An 18,994-nucleotide genomic window follows, 5' to 3' on the forward strand; every position below is an offset into this window, starting at 1 on the left:
TTCACTAGAAGGATGGAAGGTAGCCATTGACAACGGTGATCCACCAACACATAGCTTGCCATAGGAGGACGTGCGTGCGTAAATCAGAAGACAGAAGAAAGCAGAGATTCAGAAGACAAAGCATCTCCAAAACTCCAACATATTCTCCATTACTGCACAACAAGTAACCTTTAATTTATGCTCTCTTGGTTATTCGCAATTCAACTGATAAACATAATTGACTTCCTGACTAAGATTTACAAGATAACCATAGATTGCTTCAAACCAACAATCTCCGTGGGATTCGACCCTTACTCACGTAAGGTATTACTTGGACGACCCAGTGCACTTGCTGGTTAGTGGTACGCGTTGTGAAAAGTGTGATTCACAATTCGTGCACCAAGCTCATCAAGTCTTGAAAGAATTAACAATAGGTAATGAAAAGTTCAAAAGGAGCTGATAGTCATGAGATCTATTGAGAAAGTCTAAGGTGCCCCAATTTTTATTAAAATTTGGCCAGCACTTAATTAGCAAAATAAAAGTGAGTAATCTCACACTATTAGATGAAATCTTACATCATTAAAAACACCAATAATAACTACTTAATAGCTACAAATTACAAAACTTGTTACCTCCTAACACTCCTCTTTCTTTTACTTGGGTGTTAAGAGTCTGTCTACCATGAAATTTGATAAGCCTAAAATTAGAAAAAACCTAGAGAATTTGATATGATATTTAATATAAGGTATTTCTAGTAACTTAGCAAGATCAACCATCTCTATCTTGGCTAAGTGTTTTTCTTACTTTACTACTCGAAGAAAATTTAGAAAAAAATGTTTCTTCTATTTGCAAGGAGTAGATCAATGATCTGATGAAATAATTTAAGAGTATTGATCTTTTTAACAATGTCTTATTAGAGGTAGTTGGCTTAACCTTCCAAATTTTATTGATATATTCCAAATAAAAAATTTTTAGAGAGGCAATTACAAAAACGAGTTAATAGTCAATTTCGTCCCTGAAAAATACCTCGATCTCCATTTTCGTCCCCAAAAGTCAAAATTAATCAAAATCGTCCTCCAAAGATACCTTACATGATCACGTTCGTCCTTAAGTCATCTCCCTAGCTGAGTTGGCAAACGTCTGCTGACGTGGGCCGTTAACTGCCAAGGTGGCAGAGAACAAAAACGACGTCGTTTCGGTAGAAAGCGCTCCTAGGGTTGAAACGTCGCCGTTTTCTCTTCAGATGAGGGATTCAAATGTTCACCATGGCAGCACTTTCACCTTCACCTTCTCCTTCTTCTCCTTCAACATGCCCCCATCGACTTCAGCTATGTTAAGAGAGTTCCATGGAACCCTTCAACATGTGAGAATTTCCACTCTTTATCATCAAACTTGAGCAACTGTTGCACCTCGCTCTTATCTCTAATCGGAATAGGGTTCGCGCAGTACCTTAAAGCAACTACAAATTTCAACCTCCCAAACCTTGAAACCTCAACCTCATGCGTCCATGATTTCTAGTCTCAGCTCAATTCCTTGTCTCTCCAAAACAACCTCATTGACTTGTGCTTTAACCTTCACCAGTTCGTCATGTCCCGAAACGTCTGCGCAGGAATTGAAACCCTAACTAAAAGATTGGGACAAGAAGCTTGGTCAAATCACGCCTCTTGATACTAGTTGCAAACAAGACCTCACTGATCTTTCGCTATGTGATTTGTGTCTTACTGCAGGGTTTCAGGTGCAGCATAAACTTGTCTCCGTTGATGGTAATGCTTCTCACTCTGAAAATTGTTTCAAATTTACTATTCTATATGCTGCTACGTTTGTGAATCAGTATGGACCTGAAAGCAATGGTGCCATGAGTTGCATCTTTGGTATGTCACTTTACCCACAGGGTGGTGGTTCTGGTGGAAAAAGTCACCAGGATTTGGTTTTTGGGTTAACTGGTGCTGGTGTTGCTTTGTTAGTTATGTCTTGTTTGTTAGGAGTATGTTTGGTATGATAGGAAGGTTAGGAGGAAGAAGCTTAATGATGATGCAATTCTCAACCAAGAATTTCATTGGCAAGGGTGGATTTGGGCTTGTTTTCAATGGGGTTTTGTCCGATGGTTCAGTCGTGGCGGTTAAGAGGATCTTGGAATCTAATTTTCAAGGGGATGTGGAGTTTTGTAATGAGGTGGAGATTATTAGCAACCTGAAGCACCGGAATCTGGTGCCTCTTCGAGGCTGTTGTGTAGTGGATGATGATGATGAAAAATTTAATGACAGGGGAAGTCAGAGGTTTTTGGTTTATGATTACATGCCGAATGGAAACCTTGAAGACCATCTGTTTTTGGTGAGTGAGCAGCAAAAGTTGAAGAAATCGCTGACTTGGCCTCAAAGGAAGAGCATAATCTTGGATATGGCAAAGGGGCTGGCTTATCTGTCGTGCGATGCATGTGTTCACGGTGATGTATTTATCGTTTAAATTGGGATTAGGGTTCTAGGGACTAATTTGACGTCTTAAACAAGAGTTATCTTGTCATCAACAACATGCTACAGCCTAGCGTTTGCCACCTTGGCAGTTAACGACCTACGTTAGTGGACATTTGCTAACTCATCTATGAAGATGACGGAAGGACGAACGTGATCAGGTAAGGTATCTTTAGAGGACGATTTTGATTAATTTTGACTTTCGGGGACGAAAATGAAAATCAAAGTATCTTTCAAGGACGAAATTGACTATTAACTCTTACAAAAACACATTATTTCTAAAAGTTGTGCACAAGAAGGATAAAAAAAATACTCTCAAATATATGCATGATGAAAGATAACTCCTCAATCCCAGTGCATTTCACCCACAATGTTTAAAGAAATACTATTTATGTCAATTGTTTGATATACTTTTTGTATATTTGAAAAGTAATTTAACATAATTTATTAAAAACCATACATAAACAAAAATAATTCTACAATACCATGTTTATTGATATCTGATTTAAATAAAATTCAGTATACATAATCTTCATTATATGTTATTATGATTAATGGTTGGATTGATAAAATATATTTTCTATAAATAGTTTCGAGAAATGTAAATTTACTTAATACCATTATCCTTTATTTCATTATTTTTGTGCTATAATATTTTATTATTTATATAAATTATATTTGTGAGTTAAAATTAGTATTAAATTTTATGTGAGTAGATTGTGAATTATAAAATTAGCTCAAATCTTAATGAGTCGGTTATAAAGATAAACTTAATTTCTATGCGTCGAAATAGATTCGATTCTTAATGAGTCGAATTAAAAGACGAATATAATTTTTTTGTTAGGAATCACTCAGATAAAAATGTTTAAAATATTTTTTTAATTATATTTTTTAATAATTAAAATTTAATACATATAATTGATTAAAAATATTAATTTAAATTAGTTCAAAATTTAATTTATTAGTTTTTCGAATAAATTAATTTATCTGGTCTAATTTTAATAAAAATAATACAGTTTATTCAGTTATATAAGTTGAATTTTAATTATTAAAAAATATTTTTAAAAACGATAATTTTAATATTTTATTTGAGTGACTCCTCTTTTAGTTAGCTAAATTTGATTTAGATAGACTGTATTCATATTGGCAAATTACTTCTTCTCCTAAATTATTAAATAAAGAAATATCTTAAGAAAAATCGCCGTTGGAAAAGAAGTTGAAAAGAAGAATAATGTGAGGAATAAAAAACAAGACAAGAAAAAGAATAATAAATAGAAGAACAGTGAATGCTTAACGCTAAACACTAGTGTAAGACGTAAGAGTGAAAATTATAAATGAGTTAAAGAGGCTATAAAAAAAAAAAAATAGTTAAAGAAGAGGAGAGAAGGAGAAGGAGAAGGAGGAGACCAAGTGGGTCAGTGGCCACACGCTCTGCCCCGGGCATTTCCATGTGCCCAACTGGATGATTGGAGTCTCCGCGGCAATTTTGCGGACTCAATCAATCAAACAAACAAATTCTAACAACACAAACAAGAGAATGATCATCATCATCCCAAAATAATTGAACCTCAACATTCCTACTTACCCCAATAACCACACAATTCTCAGGACACAAGGAACAAGAACAAGAACAAGAGATGAAGGAAGGGAATGATGGCTTTGTTAGAGCTGATCAGATTGATCTCAAGACCATTGATGAGCAGCTTGAGAGGCACCTCAACAAGGTTCTGACCATTGAGAAGAACAAGCAGAAGCAAGATGGAGAAGAACAACAACAACAACAAGATGTTGTTGCTGTTGCCACTGCCACCAAGTTGAAGAGTGTTGTCTCTTCTAGTTTCAAGAAGCAGAGGCAGGAGTGGGAAATTGACCCTTCTAACCTCATCATTAAAGGTGTCATAGCCCGTGGAACTTTTGGTACTGTCCACCGTGGTGTCTATGATGGCCAAGATGTTGCTGGTAACCCCTTCTCTTCTCTTTCTCTGTTTACTATTTTTTATTAATTTTATTATTATTATTGTTGTTGTTGTTATTGATTACTTCAATTCAATAGGATCACTGCTAAGCATAGTCAATTTCTTTGATGGTCTTAGTTTTTGGAGCGAAATTCGGTTTGGATCAAGCACTTGATCAAAAGTTATGGCAGTTAGTTACGTTGCATTTCTTTTATAGTGATTGGTGATGGGTAGCTTTGAATCTCTTTGCATGTTGGGGCTCATATATGAAAATTCATGCGATCCAGATTTGTGTTTTTGTGTGGTGACTGTGGAATAAAATATATGTTCAATGTTATATTGAGATTGCTTGTGCTTTTAATGAAATTATTGGTTTGCTTTTTTTCTTTTTTTATTTTGCATTTCCACTGTTAACCAATCCTGTGATTATTACTTAATGATCAGTTAAAATGCTGGACTATGGTGAAGAAGGGCAACGGACCGATGCTGAAATCGCAGCCCTGAGGTCGGCGTTTACACAAGAAGTTGCTGTTTGGCATAAACTTGATCATCCAAATGTGACAAAGGTCAATTTCATTTCTTAGTTAATTTCGTTGTTGTTGGTTGAGCTTGTTAGTTGTTATAACAGCATATCATCAGCTGCTGTTTCACGGATGGTTAGTCAATTGACGCCTCTAATGCCTATGCATAACTCCTTTCAGTTTTACTTGTGACATCAAGTTCTTAAAGTTTTCAGATCATATAGCAGTTTCAAGGACTTTGTTTACTACATCAAGTCCGGTAAATTAGAGAATTCAAACTTTTAAGTGTTTAATTGATCGGATCCTCTATTGATATAGAAAGACACTATAACTTCATAGAAATTTATTGAAATTAGAGTCACTAAAAAATGGAAATGGATGTGTATAGGAACTTCCATTTGGTTGGACATGCTTAAAAAGCACCATACTTTGAAATTTATATATCATGCCTGCTTTTGTGTTGATTAGCTTATTTCAGGTTCAAAATAGCTTATAACCAAATCTTATTGAAACAGTTTTTGATCCAAAAAAATAGAAATCTTAATGAATCTGTACTCTGGAAGCATCGACATGTCACCATTTTCACTTCTATTCTGACAGAAAGAAAGTTATTCTACATCTTCATTACATGTATTTTGATTCACATGTATTCTTAATTTGGGTGTTCTAGCATGTCTTATTTTTTAGGACATAAGTGGTGTTGGTCATGAAATTTTCAAATAACTCTTTCATCTTGTTTCAGTTCATAGGAGCAACAATGGGATCTTCAGAATTGCAGATACAAACTGATGATGGTCTAATTAGCCTGCCAAGCAATATTTGCTGTGTTGTTGTGGAGTATCTTGCTGGAGGTGCGCTTAAATCTTTCCTGATAAAGAATCGAAGAAGAAAGTTGGCTTTTAAGGTTGTCATCCAGTTGGCACTTGATCTTGCAAGAGGGTATTTGTCTTTTGCAAATATTTTTTCATTGATTGCATAGTGATTTAGCAAGTTCAGAAAAGCAACTCTCATAATATGTCTAGATAACAGCTCAAATTATTCGTTTGTTGCAGGCTGAGTTACCTTCATTCTCAAAAGATTGTTCATAGAGATGTAAAGACAGAGAACATGCTGTTGGATAAGACACGCACGGTTAAGATTGCTGATTTTGGCGTCGCCCGTGTTGAAGCGTCAAATCCGAATGACATGACTGGGGAGACCGGTACACTTGGTTACATGGCTCCCGAGGTGTGTCATTAGTACCAATTAGAAATTGTTCTTCCATGTATGGCAGAGTTGATCATTATTGCAATTGCTTTCTTTTTCCAAAGCATATTTCATTTAATAATGCAGAATATCATGGGCCAATATAAACAAGAGGGTGACCTTAAAAGTTTCTAATTTAATTACTGATAAAGCCTGGTAAATTTGATTTATGACAAGATACTATGACATCGTCTAATTCATATAACCAGCTCTTTTTAGTAGGACAATACTAAGTAGTTCTTTTTCACAAACATCGTATAACTAACTACATATTCATCCATAAATTGGGTGGTGGCTTCCAGGTCTTAAATGGCAACCCCTATAACAGGAAATGTGATGTGTACAGTTTTGGAATCTGTTTATGGGAAATATATTGCTGTGACATGCCATATCCCGACCTCAGTTTCTCGGAGATTACTTCAGCCGTTGTTCGCCAGGTATATATATATGTGTGTATGTGTATATATATCTTCTGGTTTTGGCTATAACTCATAGTTGAGCAGCACATGTTTGTCACGGGTTATTCACATTTACTTTGAATCCATGATCATGATTTGACTACATTTTTCTGTTAAAATTTTAGAATCTGAGACCAGAAATACCAAGATGTTGTCCTAGCTCTCTAGCAAACGTGATGAAGAAATGCTGGGACGCGAATCCTGATAAACGACCTGAGATGGACGAGGTAGTTTCCTTGCTCGAGGCGATCGATACATCGAAAGGTGGAGGTATGATCCCGCCTGATCAGCAGCAGGGTTGTCTTTGCTTTCGCAAAAGCCGAGGGCCTTGAGCTTATCTCCTTGGTCCAGCATACTATTTGGTTAAAAGTAATATCTCACTATCTAAAGTATCAATTATGTGTCTATGGTCAGAAAACAGGATTTGAATGCCACTAAGAGGAACATATAGTAGAGGGTATAGGAAGAAGTTTGTGAAGTTTTATTTCTTGTGTAAAGTCATATACCCCTTGTTTTATTTTATTCTAAACTCTCTTTCTTCTTGGTTTGGGGTTTTATGGGTATGAGTACTACTTATAGCTTCACAATGTTTCCCATATAGCCTTGTAAGTCATCACCTTTGTACGATCTTCACTATGTTGTAATCATGATTGAAGTGATTAAATTGGATCTATTTATTAAGCATGCTCTAATCTCTACAATGACTCGTTCACCTCGCTTGAGAAATGAGAACTTGTATATTTAAAAATTTGTTATTGACTAAACGCATAAGACAGGATTCGAACTCCTAAAATTAGTTTAAATGAACAAGTGAGTTAATCATTTGACCAATTTGACCAATTTAAGTTAGTTAAAAACTTGCAATATTTTGCAAAAGTAAGGGAGTGTTGCGACCACCACCGAAACTCGGCTAACTAGTAAGGGAGTGCATGAACCATTTGATTGGGTTTAGCATTTTAGCTAGATTCGAAATTAAGTTTTTATTCGGTCATTTTTAATATCAAACCCAATTTTAAATTATCCAGAAAAAACATATTGAACCTGATGGATCCAACATTAAGTATACAATGTTGCATATTATACATGATAAAGCAATAAAATCTCAAAGACAAAAAAAAAAGCAATAAAATCTCTCGTGGCTAGTTTATTAGTTTGTTTAAATAAATTTTGGAGTTTGAATCTCATTTTATACATGCAGCAATTCATTGGTTAGTGGCAAACCCTTAAATAGAGCAATTATGCTACACATACAAGCCTTTTTAACATCCAAACCCAACAAAGTTGGCTTAAGCCCAACAAAACCAACTTCAAAACAGAAAGCGTGTAAAACACGCGCTGGTGCCACTGTTCACTAACGCGAATGACGTTTCGAAGCCGTGCACATTAATATGAAAAACAGTTCCACTTTCTTCCTCAAAACTGCAACAAAGAAACTTTAAACTACGCTCAAAATCGCGAAAACTCAAGAAAATCTCGAAGTTACATTCGAAATCTTCAACAACAAACACTGAAAGAGAAGACGAAAGATTATTGAAGGTAAATCGTCCATATTTTTCACTTTTCTCTTTCACATTTGCGATTGCAAAACATTAAATAGTCATATTTCTGTATATTTAGTAGATTCAATTTGTGTTCTCGCGATATTGTAGTTTGTAGATATGAATGTTTTTTTTATACTGTTCATTTGTGATAACTATGTTAGGACGGTGTCAGAATGTTGTCGTAGTGCTTCTTGTGTGATTTAATCTATATTAATATTTTCTTATCTATAATTAATTTGTATGTATTTTTTGTTCATGTTTAAGTGATTTGCATGTTTTGAACTGAGTTTGTGCCTAGTAATCAGTAAGTACTTTTAGTGCATTTTAACTGAATTGAGGTGCAATTTATTTCTTTGTCCTGGATTTGGTGTAATTAGGCCATAGAATGTTGCTACAGTCGTCATTTTGTGCATGTTTGAGTGATTTGCATATTTTGAACTGAGTTTGTGGCAAGTAATCACTAAGTACTTTTGGTACATTTTGATTGAATTAAGATGCAATTGGTGTTTTTGTCATGGATTTAGTGTAATTAGACCATAGAATATTGCTGTAGTGCTTCTGGTTTCATTTTGTGCATGGTTAAGTGATTTTCATGAGTTAAATGTAGTGTTGTTATCTATTAACCTAATTTTTTATTCCTTACAGCAAAAATGACAATAAAAAAGTTGCCAAGAAGAACATCTCAAAGAAGACCATATATCTTGCCAATTCTTTTGATTTGTATAATAGCTCCCTGAACGTATGGTACGAGAAAATCATGATCACCTCTACCAAGATAAGGGGATGCTCTTGGCTTAAATGCATCGAGTAAAAATCCTTTTTGTAATCTATTCTATCAATCAAATTTCGTATTTTTTTACATTACTTTTTTGTTATTAAAATATTTTTGCTGTTGTTGTAGGGAATTGATTTCCAAACAAAATTATCTATAAAGAAATCAATGAATATCAGAAAAAAATCGTAGAAGGCTTCAAAGGTTCTTCTTTATCATTTTTGACAAAGTCTTTAATTGAGATGTGTAACACCCTAACTATCAAAATGTCACGCTTCCGGCTGCGTCACTCTGATAGCGCGGGTATTATGACGACTCTTATAATATTTAATACTAAAATATGAGCCTATTTAAAACCTTAAAGCATATAACCGCTCCAAAATGCTTTTTGATAGGTAACATACATCCATACATACAATACAACTTATAAAACTTACAAAGTATATATATATATATATAATTCTACAAGCATTAACTAATACAATTCCTATCCCTCTTACAGAATGTATAAAGATAAAGGTGAGGGATCAATAAATAATAACTCAAGCAATACAAAACATCACGAGAACAACAGCTAGGTAAACTCTTCGTGACTTTAGCGCCCATATCCTGAAAAGAGAAATTTGTAGGGGGTGAGAACATCATCCTCGAAAGGGTTCTCAGTAGAGGGTTTTTGAGAATTACTATAATAGGACACGTGAAGGTAAAACCGTTAAGTGATTAATTTAAAATTTAAAATCCAAAACAATGTCTTATGCATCTATCCAAAACCAAAGGTTTAGTATCAAAATTTAAAATCCTCCCTGAAAGAGAAAGCTGTTAATTCCTCAATAAAATAAATCAAAAGCCTTTGTGAAAGTTTTCCTTACATAGTATGAATGACCAAGCTATTCCAAGTATAAGTTCATTAAGTCTATGCTGAACCAGTTTAGTTTTTCGTACTTTTCTAAACCAAAACACAAAACTAAACACAACCTTTGGCCCATCTCATAATCAACCACGGTCCTAGGCCCAAACAATCCAAACAGCAGCTAATCCACCACAATCCAACAGAGTTTCAATCACAAACACAAGTAGGAAAGCTCAAGTACAAACAAGCAGTTACATAAAGTAGAACAATTAACAGTTAAACACAAATAATCACATAGGCAAACCAAGTACAATATGTACACCCAAACAATGTCACATAGCTGTAAATGATGAATGTCTGTCCTAGTGGCTGATGAGTCTCATCTGGCGGTTATAAAGCCAACCCGACAAGTCCTGGTAGCTAACCATTGGACTGTCCCTCTGTCGTACATCCCCAACTCGAGTTATTCACAATCATAATTATAATCACACAACACCCACACTGGTGTTTATCCACGGGAGCGAGCTCATCTGTAACTTTCACAGTGTTTGGCCACACTTACTGTAAACCCCGGTTAAATTAGTAAATAATTAGTCAATTAAATTAGTTTTTAATAAGGATGATTAGAAATGTGAATATTATATTAAATTAGGATAGAGCTCGTCGAAATGAGAATTTTGACACCAATTTCAAAGAAATCGGCCCAAAATTGGACCGAATGGGCCGAACTGATCGAACCGGGTCCAAACCGAGCCCATAGGCCCAACCGGCCAGCATTTAAATGAGCCTAAAAGCTCATTTCCCTTCATTAATGTAACAGAAGCAGCAACGCTCCCAGGGAGGAAGAGAACGCCAAACCTAACGGCAACCTTTAACATGCCGTAACTCTTCCGTCCGAGCTCCGATCGCCGCACCATTTGCGACCATGCGTCCACCGCGTCGAACTCTACATTTCTACCGGAACAATTTCATAGGTAACTTGTTTTTCTGTTCCCTGCCATCTTTTCCCCCAATTTTGGAAAATTAAGTGGGAATATTGAATTTCTTTGTTCTTTGATGTTTTAGGATACAATTAGCTTGGGAAAAACGTTCACTCTTGCTTATGTGAAACTTGGGTAAGGTGAGAAAACCATAATTCCATTTTAATTTTATTGAATTTGAGCTTTGAGTATTAAATTGGGTATATATGTGTTATAAATGTGTATTAGGTTGTAAATAAATAATTGGAGCTCGAAATTTTGAATACTGGAACTTGGAGGAAGCGGATTAGTTGAGGTTTTGAGGGCTGTATTCTTTTAGGAAAATTGTCTTGGAATAATACTTGGGAATCGGCTAAGGTGTGGTTTAGGTTTCTTGCATTTAATATATAATGTTCTGTTAAAACTTAGGCTAGATGACCATAGGATAAGTTGGAATGCAGGTGTATATTTAATATTTAGTAATGGGTTGATGAATATGCTTGGTTTGATTTGGTGATTTGTTTGTAAGATGATATTGGTTGCTAGTTGGATCTTTGAAAGGATATGTGATTGAATTATTGATTATATGGCTATATTTTGGTTTGGTTGAATGATGATTGATGAAAAGATATGGAGCTTGTTGAGGATTATTGTTGGCAATTTGGATTGGTGGTAATAGGTTTGAAAATAATTGGAATGGAAATTTCGAATGAAAAATGAGGTATTTTGTGTTAAAAGCCTAGGATTTGTGAACTACGATTCTTAGTTGAATTTTGGTTGTTGGATTTGAATATTGTATGAGTATAATTGTTGATCTGAGGTAGATTTATTGTGATGATTGTTATGATGATGAGGAAGGGTATGTTGAATTGAAAAGAATGCAGGTTTGGACCCGAAAAGGGTGGCAAAGTCTGAGTTTTAGAGGAGATGCTACCGAAATTTTATAAAAATTAGAGATTTTGTTTAGATGATTATTTAAAAAGATTTAGATTCAAATGTTATATGGTTTGATTTTGAGTTATTAAGAAAATGAGCATGTTTTAAGTTTGATTCATTTAGAAAAGAATGAATTATGTTTTGAATTGGAACTATTGATGGACGGAATGGGAGGTGTGATAATGAAAGATAAGGATTGAATATGATTGATGTATGATGATGAATGAGATGCGATTGAGAATGATGTGGATGTTGATGAATTATAATTGAATTATTTATATGGCTTGAATAATTTAATGATCTGAGATACAAGGTTCCCTGGATTAAGTGCCGTGGCTTGCCACCACGTGTACCAGGTTGAAAACTCGATACTCTGTTGATCCTACGACGTAAGTGTGACCGGGCACTATATAAATTCCCGGGAATGTTACCCACATTGAGTAATATTGATTATTTGAGATAAAGCTATGCATAGACTCTTGGGGATGCACGTCGCGGGACAGTCTAAGGACAATTCAGACTTGTTGGGTTGGCTGGATAACCGACAGATGAGCCTCATCTGCCATAGGACAGGCATGCATCATCTGCATTTTACTTGAATTACTTGCTTGTGCATTAGTTGGGTGTGCCTAACTGTATTTACCATGTTGAATGTGTAATTGTTACCTGCTGTATTTGTAACATTCTTGTGCTTGCTTATACCTGTTTAACTGTCTGTGAAATACTGAAGGAAGTGGAGGTATGGAGGAACGGCAATATGGGGTTTAGATTTAAGGTTAAGTCAAGTCAAGTTTAGGTATTCTTAGAAAACCACCTTTTATAGCTTCTGTTTAATACTTTAAGCTCTATAATCTGAGTGTCGGCGTTCTAGGATTGCCTCTGGCATTCCCAGGACCTTATATATTATGTGTGTGGCACCTTTACCACACTGAGAACCTCCAGTTCTCATTCCATACTATGTTGTTATTTTTCAGATGCAGGTCGAGAGGCATCTTGTTAGGCGTCTGGACTCTTGAAGCGGAGTGGTTACTGGGTTATTTTGTTATGCTATAATGTATATATATGTACTTAGCTTTCTCTCCACATAACTTATTCTTTTTGATCCTCCTAGAGGTGTATGGAGAGGCAGGATTTTGTTTATGTACATTTGGGTTTTGGATATGTATATATATGTATATATGTGTGTATATTCTCTGGCCAGTCTTGACTTCGCAGGCTGAGTCAGGAGCTCGTTATTTTGTATCTTTGACTCTTTGTTCCTGTTTTGGGTTACTTTACACTTGACAGTGGTAGCTTTCTTAGCACGCAAGTTAACTCGTTTCTTGAGTGTTGCGCTTTTATTTCGCGATCTCTATTTCCTTTATTCTTCAAGGCTCCTAGCATATAATAATTCTTCTGCTATTATATATATATATATACACACATTTTATTTTAGAGGTCGTAATACCACACCACCTCTGTTTTACGACTTAAGCGTAAAGCTCTGTGTGGTAGGGTCTTACATTATGGTATCAAAGTAGTTTGTTCCTATAGAGCCTGAAAAACGGACTGATTGTGCCTCTGTGCATTCTCTGAGCATGTGTTTATGTGCTATTAGGATATATAATTGATATATGGCATAAACGTTTGTGAGCATGCATTTGGAACTTAAAGCATTAGACCTGCGATATTAAGACTGATCAACTTAATATCACTTGTTTAGTGTGTATAAGGACCAGATGTTGACTCGCAGACGCGGTCGCGGGCGAGGTAGAGGTAGGATAGGCATCGTTACTCCTAACCCGGTAGGGAATGATCCAGTAGACTTTATGGCTACTCTGGGAAATATGGCTGCAGCTATGCAGGCAACAGCTGAGGCACTGGGTAATAAGATAAACCAGGGTAATCACGGGATCAATAATGATGAGGACGGTCCTATGACACTTGCTATATTTCTGAAAGTTCACCCTCCGACCTTCAGGGGAACCTCAAATCCCACTGAAGCAGATAATTGGATTCAAGCTATGGAACGGTCGTTGCAGGCCCAACAGGTTCCTGAGGAGCAATGGGTTGAATTTGGAACTTATCAACTGCAAGGTGAGGCTCAGTATTGGTGACAGGGGACACGATGTATCCTGCAGGCAGGTGACGCTGTGATAGTCGGGAGATTGGTTATTTAAGAACCATGTTTTGCTTAATTGTTCTGAGAAGTCAGTACAGTTTATGCCGGAAGGGTCAGAAGTGCTGGCTGTGGCGAATAGTTATTATTTGAACTCTATGATAGTAAACTATTCTAGAACTGAATGTCAGGGTGTTATGTTATTAACTGTGGGAGTATCAGGTGATGATAAGAGTTTAGAGCAGATTCCGGTTGTATGTGAATTTCCAAATGTGTTTCCGGATGATATTAATGAATTTCCATCTAATCGGGTGGTTGAATATGCAATTGAGTTGGTGCCTGGAGCCGGTCCAATTTCGATTACTCCTTACAGGATGTAACCTTTAGAAATGGCTGAACTGAAGGCTCAGCTGAAAGATCTCTTGGGTAAGCATTTTATCCGACCAAGTGTTTCTCCGTGGGGAGCACCAGTGTTATTGGTAAAGAAGAAGGATGGGAGTATGCACTTGTGTGTTGATTATCGGCAATTGAATAAGAACACTGTGAAGAACAAATATCCGTTACCTGGAATTGACGACCTAATAGATCAGTTACAAGGTGCCGGTGTGTTTTCTAAGATTGATCTGCGATCCGGGTATCATCAGATAAGGGTTAGAGATGAGGATATTCCGAAAACTGCTTTCAGGACATGTTACGGTCATTATGAGTATACAATGATGTCTTTCGGGTTAACTAATTCCCCGGCAGTATTTATGGATTATATGAACAGGATTTTCCGGCTGTATTTGGACAAGTTTGTTATTGTCTTCATTGATGATATTCTTGTTTATTCTAAGACTGAAGAGGAGCATGCTGATCACTTACGAACTGCATTACAAATTCTGAGAAACAGGAAATTATACGCTAAGTTATCTAAATGTGAGTTTTGGAAGAGCGAGGTAAAGTTTCTTGGTCACGTGGTGAGTAAGCAGGGAATAGCCATGGATCCTGCTAAGGTAGAAGCAGTGATGAAATGGGAGTGATTAACTTCAGTAATAGAGATTAGAAGTTTCCTAAGTTTGGCGGGATAGTATCAGAGATTCATTAAGGAACTTTCATAGCTCGCCTTACCTTTAACTAAGTTGACTAGGAAGGATACGCTTTTTATTTGGACCCAGAGTGTGAAGAGAGTTTTTTAGCATTAAAGCATAGATTGACTACTGCACCCGTGTTAGTATTGTCTGAACCAAGTGAGCCGTTTGAAGTGTACTGTGATGCATCGTTGAAGGGCTTGGGGGTGCGTTCTGATGCAGCACCAGAATGTTGTAGCATATGCCTCACGGCAATTAAGGCCGTATGAGATGAACTATTCGACAAATGATTTAAAACTTGCTGCTGTTGTGTTTGCTTTAAAGATCTGGAGGCACTACCTCTATGGCGTTAAGTTTCATGTTTTCTCAGACCATAAGAGTTTGAAGTATCTTTTTGAGAAGAAAGAGTTAAATATGCGTCAGAGGAGGTGGATGGAGCTTCTGAAAGATTATGATTTTGAATTGAATTATCATCTAGGAAAATAGTGGAGAGTGTCAGAAGGACAGGATGGTTTGCGGAAGTTCAAGAACCGGATTGTTGTGCCAGATATTGGAGACCTGCGACAGAGTATCTTGAAGGAAGCTCATAAGAGCGAATTTTCAATTCATCCAGGGAGCACTAAAATGTATCAGGGTCTGAAAGTGATGTTCTGGTGGCCAGGTATAAAGAATGATGTGGCATTGCACGTATCTAAATGTTTAACGTGTCAGAAGGCTAAGATTGAGCATCAGAGACCATCAGGGACCCTCAGCCTTTAGAGATTCCACAATGGAAATGGGAGAGTATCGCAATGGATTTTGTGATAGGTTTTTCTAGAACCCGGTCTGGTTGTGATGCTATTTGGGTGGTTGTAGATCGACTGACGAAATCAGCTCACTTTCTTCCTATCCGAATAAATTGCACAATGGAGGAATTGGCTCAAATGTATATCAAAGAGATTGTCAGGTTACATGGTGTGCCTTCTACCATTATATCTGACAGGGATCCTCGTTTTACATCAAGGTTCTGGGGAGCTTTTCAGCATGCATTTGGGACTCAGTTAAGCTTGAGTACTGTGTATCACCCTCAGACAGATGGTCAGTCAGAGAGAACTATTCAGACCTTGGAGGATATGCTAAGGGCTTGTGTTTTGGACCAGCCAGCGAGCTGAGATCGGTATATGCCACTAATAGAATTTTCTTATAATAATAGCTATCATGCGAGCATCGGAATGGCTCCATATGAGGCTCTGTATGGCAGGAAATGTCAATCTTCATTGTGTTGGTATGAAACTGGAGAAAGGAGTTTATTAGGGCCTGAGATGATAGCTGAAATGACTGAACAGATAAAGAAAATTCGTAGTCGAATGCTTATAGCCCAAAGCCGCCAAAATAGCTATGCTGATCAGAGGCGAAAGCCTTTGGAGTTCAAAGAAGGAGAACATGTCTTTCTAAAAGTTACACCAACCACTTGAGTGGGAAGAGCTATTAAGACTAAGAAACTAAATCCCTGTTATATTGGACCGTTTGAGATCCTGAAGAGAATTGGACCAGTGGCTTATAGAATTGCCTTACCACCGTATCTTTCGAATTTGCACGATGTGTTTCATGTGTCATAGCTTCAGAAGTATACTCCTGACGCAAGTCATGTTCTAGAACTGGAACCAGTTCAAGTAAGAGAAGATCTAACACTTCCAGTAATTCCAGTGAGAATTGATGATACTAATATTAAACAATTATGCGAGAAGGAAGTATCATTGGTAAAAATAGTTTGGAGTCGAGCTGGTATCGAGGAACATACCTGGGAACTCGAATCAGATATGCGAAAGGACTACCCACATCTCTTTTCAGGTAATTGAATTTGAATTTTGAGGGCAAAATTCTTTATTAGGTGGGTAGGATGTAAACCCCGGTTAAATTAGTAAAATAATTAGTCAATAAAATTAGTTTTTAATAAGGAGGATTAGAAATGTGATATTAAATTAGAATAGAGCTCGTCAAAACGAGAATTTTGACACCAATTTCGAAGAAATCGGCCCAAAATTGGACCGAACGGGCCAAACCGGTCGAACTGGGCCCAAACCAGGCCCATGGGCCCAACCGGCCAGCATTTAAATGAGCCTAAAAGCTCATTTCCCTTCATTAACGTAACAGAAGCAGCAATGCTCCCAGGGAGGAAGAGAACGCCAAACCTAACAGCAACCTTTAACACGCCGTAACTCCTCCGTCCGAGCTCCGATCGCTGTACCGTTTGCGGCCACGCGTCCACCGCATCGAACTCTACAATTTTACCAGAACAATTTCATAGGTAACTCGTTTTTCTGTTCCCAGCCATCTTTTTCCCCAATTTTGGAAAATTAAGTGGGGATATTGAATTTCTTTGTTCTTTGATGTTTTATGATCCAATTAGCTTGAGGAAAATGTTCACTCTTACTTATGTGAAGCTTGGGTAAGGTGAAAAAACCATAATTCTATTTTAATTTCATTGAATTTGAGCTTTGAGTATTAAATTGGGTATATATGTGTTATAAATGTGTATTAGGTTGTAAATAAATAATTGGAGCTCAAAATTTTGATTACTGGAACTTGGAGGAAGCGGATTAGTTGAGGTTTTGAGGGCTGTGTTCTTTTAGGAAAATTATCTTGGAATAATACTTGGGAATCGGCTAAGGTATGGTTTAGGTTTCTTGCATTTAATATATAATGTTCTGTTAAAACTTAGGCTAGATGACCATAGGATAAGTTGGAATGCAGGTGTATATTTAATATTTAGTAATGGGTTGATGAATATGCTTGGTTTGGTTTGGTGATTTGTTTGTAAGATGATATTGGTTGCTAGTTGGATCTTTGAAAGGATATGTGATTGAATTATTGATTATATGGCTATATTTTGGTTTGGTTGAATGATGATTGATGAAAAGATATGGAGCTTGTTGAGGATTATTGTTGGCAATTTGGATTGGTGGTAATAGGTTTGAAAATAATTGGAATGGAAATTTCGAATGAAAAATGAGGTATTTTGTGTTAAAAGCCTAGGATTTGTGAACTACGATTCTTAGTTGAATTTTGGTTGTTGGATTTGAATATTGTATGAGTATAATTGTTGATCTGAGGTAGATTTATTGTGATGATTGTTATGATGATGAGGAAGGGTATGTTGAATTGAAAAGAATGCAGGTTTGGACCCGAAAAGGGTGGCAAAGTCTGAGTTTTAGAGGAGATGCTGCCGAAATTTTATAAAAATTAGAGATTTTGTTTAGATGATTATTTAAAAAGATTTAGATTCAAATGTTATATGGTTTGATTTTGAGTTATTAAGAAAATGAGCATGTTTTAAGTTTGATTCATTTAGAAAAGAATGAATTATGTTTTGAATTGGAACTATTGATGGACGGAATGGGAGGTGTGATAATGAAAGATAAGGATTGAATATGATTGATGTATGATGATGAATGAGATGCGATTGAGAATGATGTGGATGTTGATGAATTATAATTGAATTATTTATATGGCTTGAATAATTTAATGATCTGAGATACGAGGTTCCCTGGATTAAGTGCCGTGGCTTGCCACCACGTGTACCAGGTTGAAAACTTGATACTCTGTTGACCCTACGACGTAAGTGTGACCGGGCACTATATAAATTCCCAGGAATGTTACCCACATTGAGTAATATTGATTATTTGAGATAAAGCTATGCATAGACTATTGGGGATGCACGTCGCGGGACAGTCTAAGGACAATTCAGACTTGTTGGGTTGGCTGGATAACCGACAGATGAGCCTCATCTGCCATAGGACAGGCATGCATCATCTGCATTTTACTTGAATTACTTGCTTGTGCATTAGTTGGGTGTGCCTAACTGTATTTGCCATGTTGAATGTGTAATTGTTACCTGCTGTATTTGTAACCTTCTTGTGCTTGCTTATACCTGTTTAACTGTTTGTGAAATACTGAAGGAAGTGGAGGTATGGAGGAACGGCAATATGGGGTTTAGATTTAAGGTTAAGTCAAGTCAAGTTTAGGTATTCTTAGAAAACCACCTTTTATAGCTTCTGTTTAATACTTTAAGCTCTATAATCTGAGTGTCAGCGTTCTAAGATTGCCTCTGGCAATCCCAGGACCTTATATATTATGTGTGTGGCACCTTTACCACACTGAGA

The 18,994-nt window shown here is 36.5% G+C and overlaps 1 protein-coding gene and 1 pseudogene across 1 annotated transcript; both read left to right on the forward strand.

The window, feature by feature from the left end:
• The first annotated feature begins 1,244 nt into the window (after positions 1 to 1,244).
• On the forward strand, positions 1,245 to 2,442 carry LOC107640977 (putative receptor-like protein kinase At1g11050 pseudogene; annotated as a pseudogene).
• Positions 2,443 to 3,731: 1,289 nt separating this feature from the next.
• On the forward strand, positions 3,732 to 7,310 carry LOC107643946 (serine/threonine-protein kinase 52). The gene is made up of 6 exons (XM_016347705.3): positions 3,732 to 4,406; positions 4,847 to 4,968; positions 5,666 to 5,862; positions 5,976 to 6,150; positions 6,471 to 6,605; positions 6,752 to 7,310. The coding sequence occupies exons 1-6, from the start codon at positions 4,085 to 4,087 to the stop codon at positions 6,956 to 6,958; spliced, it is 1,158 nt and encodes a 385-aa protein (XP_016203191.1). The 5' UTR covers positions 3,732 to 4,084; the 3' UTR covers positions 6,959 to 7,310.
• Positions 7,311 to 18,994: the final 11,684 nt, after the last annotated feature.

Source organism: Arachis ipaensis, chromosome B5 (assembly GCF_059453495.1).
Source record: "Arachis ipaensis isolate K30076 ecotype BB chromosome B5, ASM5945349v1, whole genome shotgun sequence".
Classification (NCBI taxonomy): Eukaryota; Viridiplantae; Streptophyta; class Magnoliopsida; order Fabales; family Fabaceae; genus Arachis; species Arachis ipaensis.

Bases quoted from the DNA above. Each gene is read 5' to 3' on its own strand.
- LOC107643946 (XM_016347705.3), top strand. From the start codon at position 4,085: ATGAAGGAAGGGAATGATGGCTTTGTTAGAGCTGATCAGATTGATCTC. The intron at 4,969-5,665 runs GTCAATTTCATT...ATCTTGTTTCAG, and splicing joins ATCATCCAAATGTGACAAAG to TTCATAGGAGCAACAATGGG. The intron at 6,606-6,751 runs GTATATATATAT...TTAAAATTTTAG, and splicing joins CTTCAGCCGTTGTTCGCCAG to AATCTGAGACCAGAAATACC.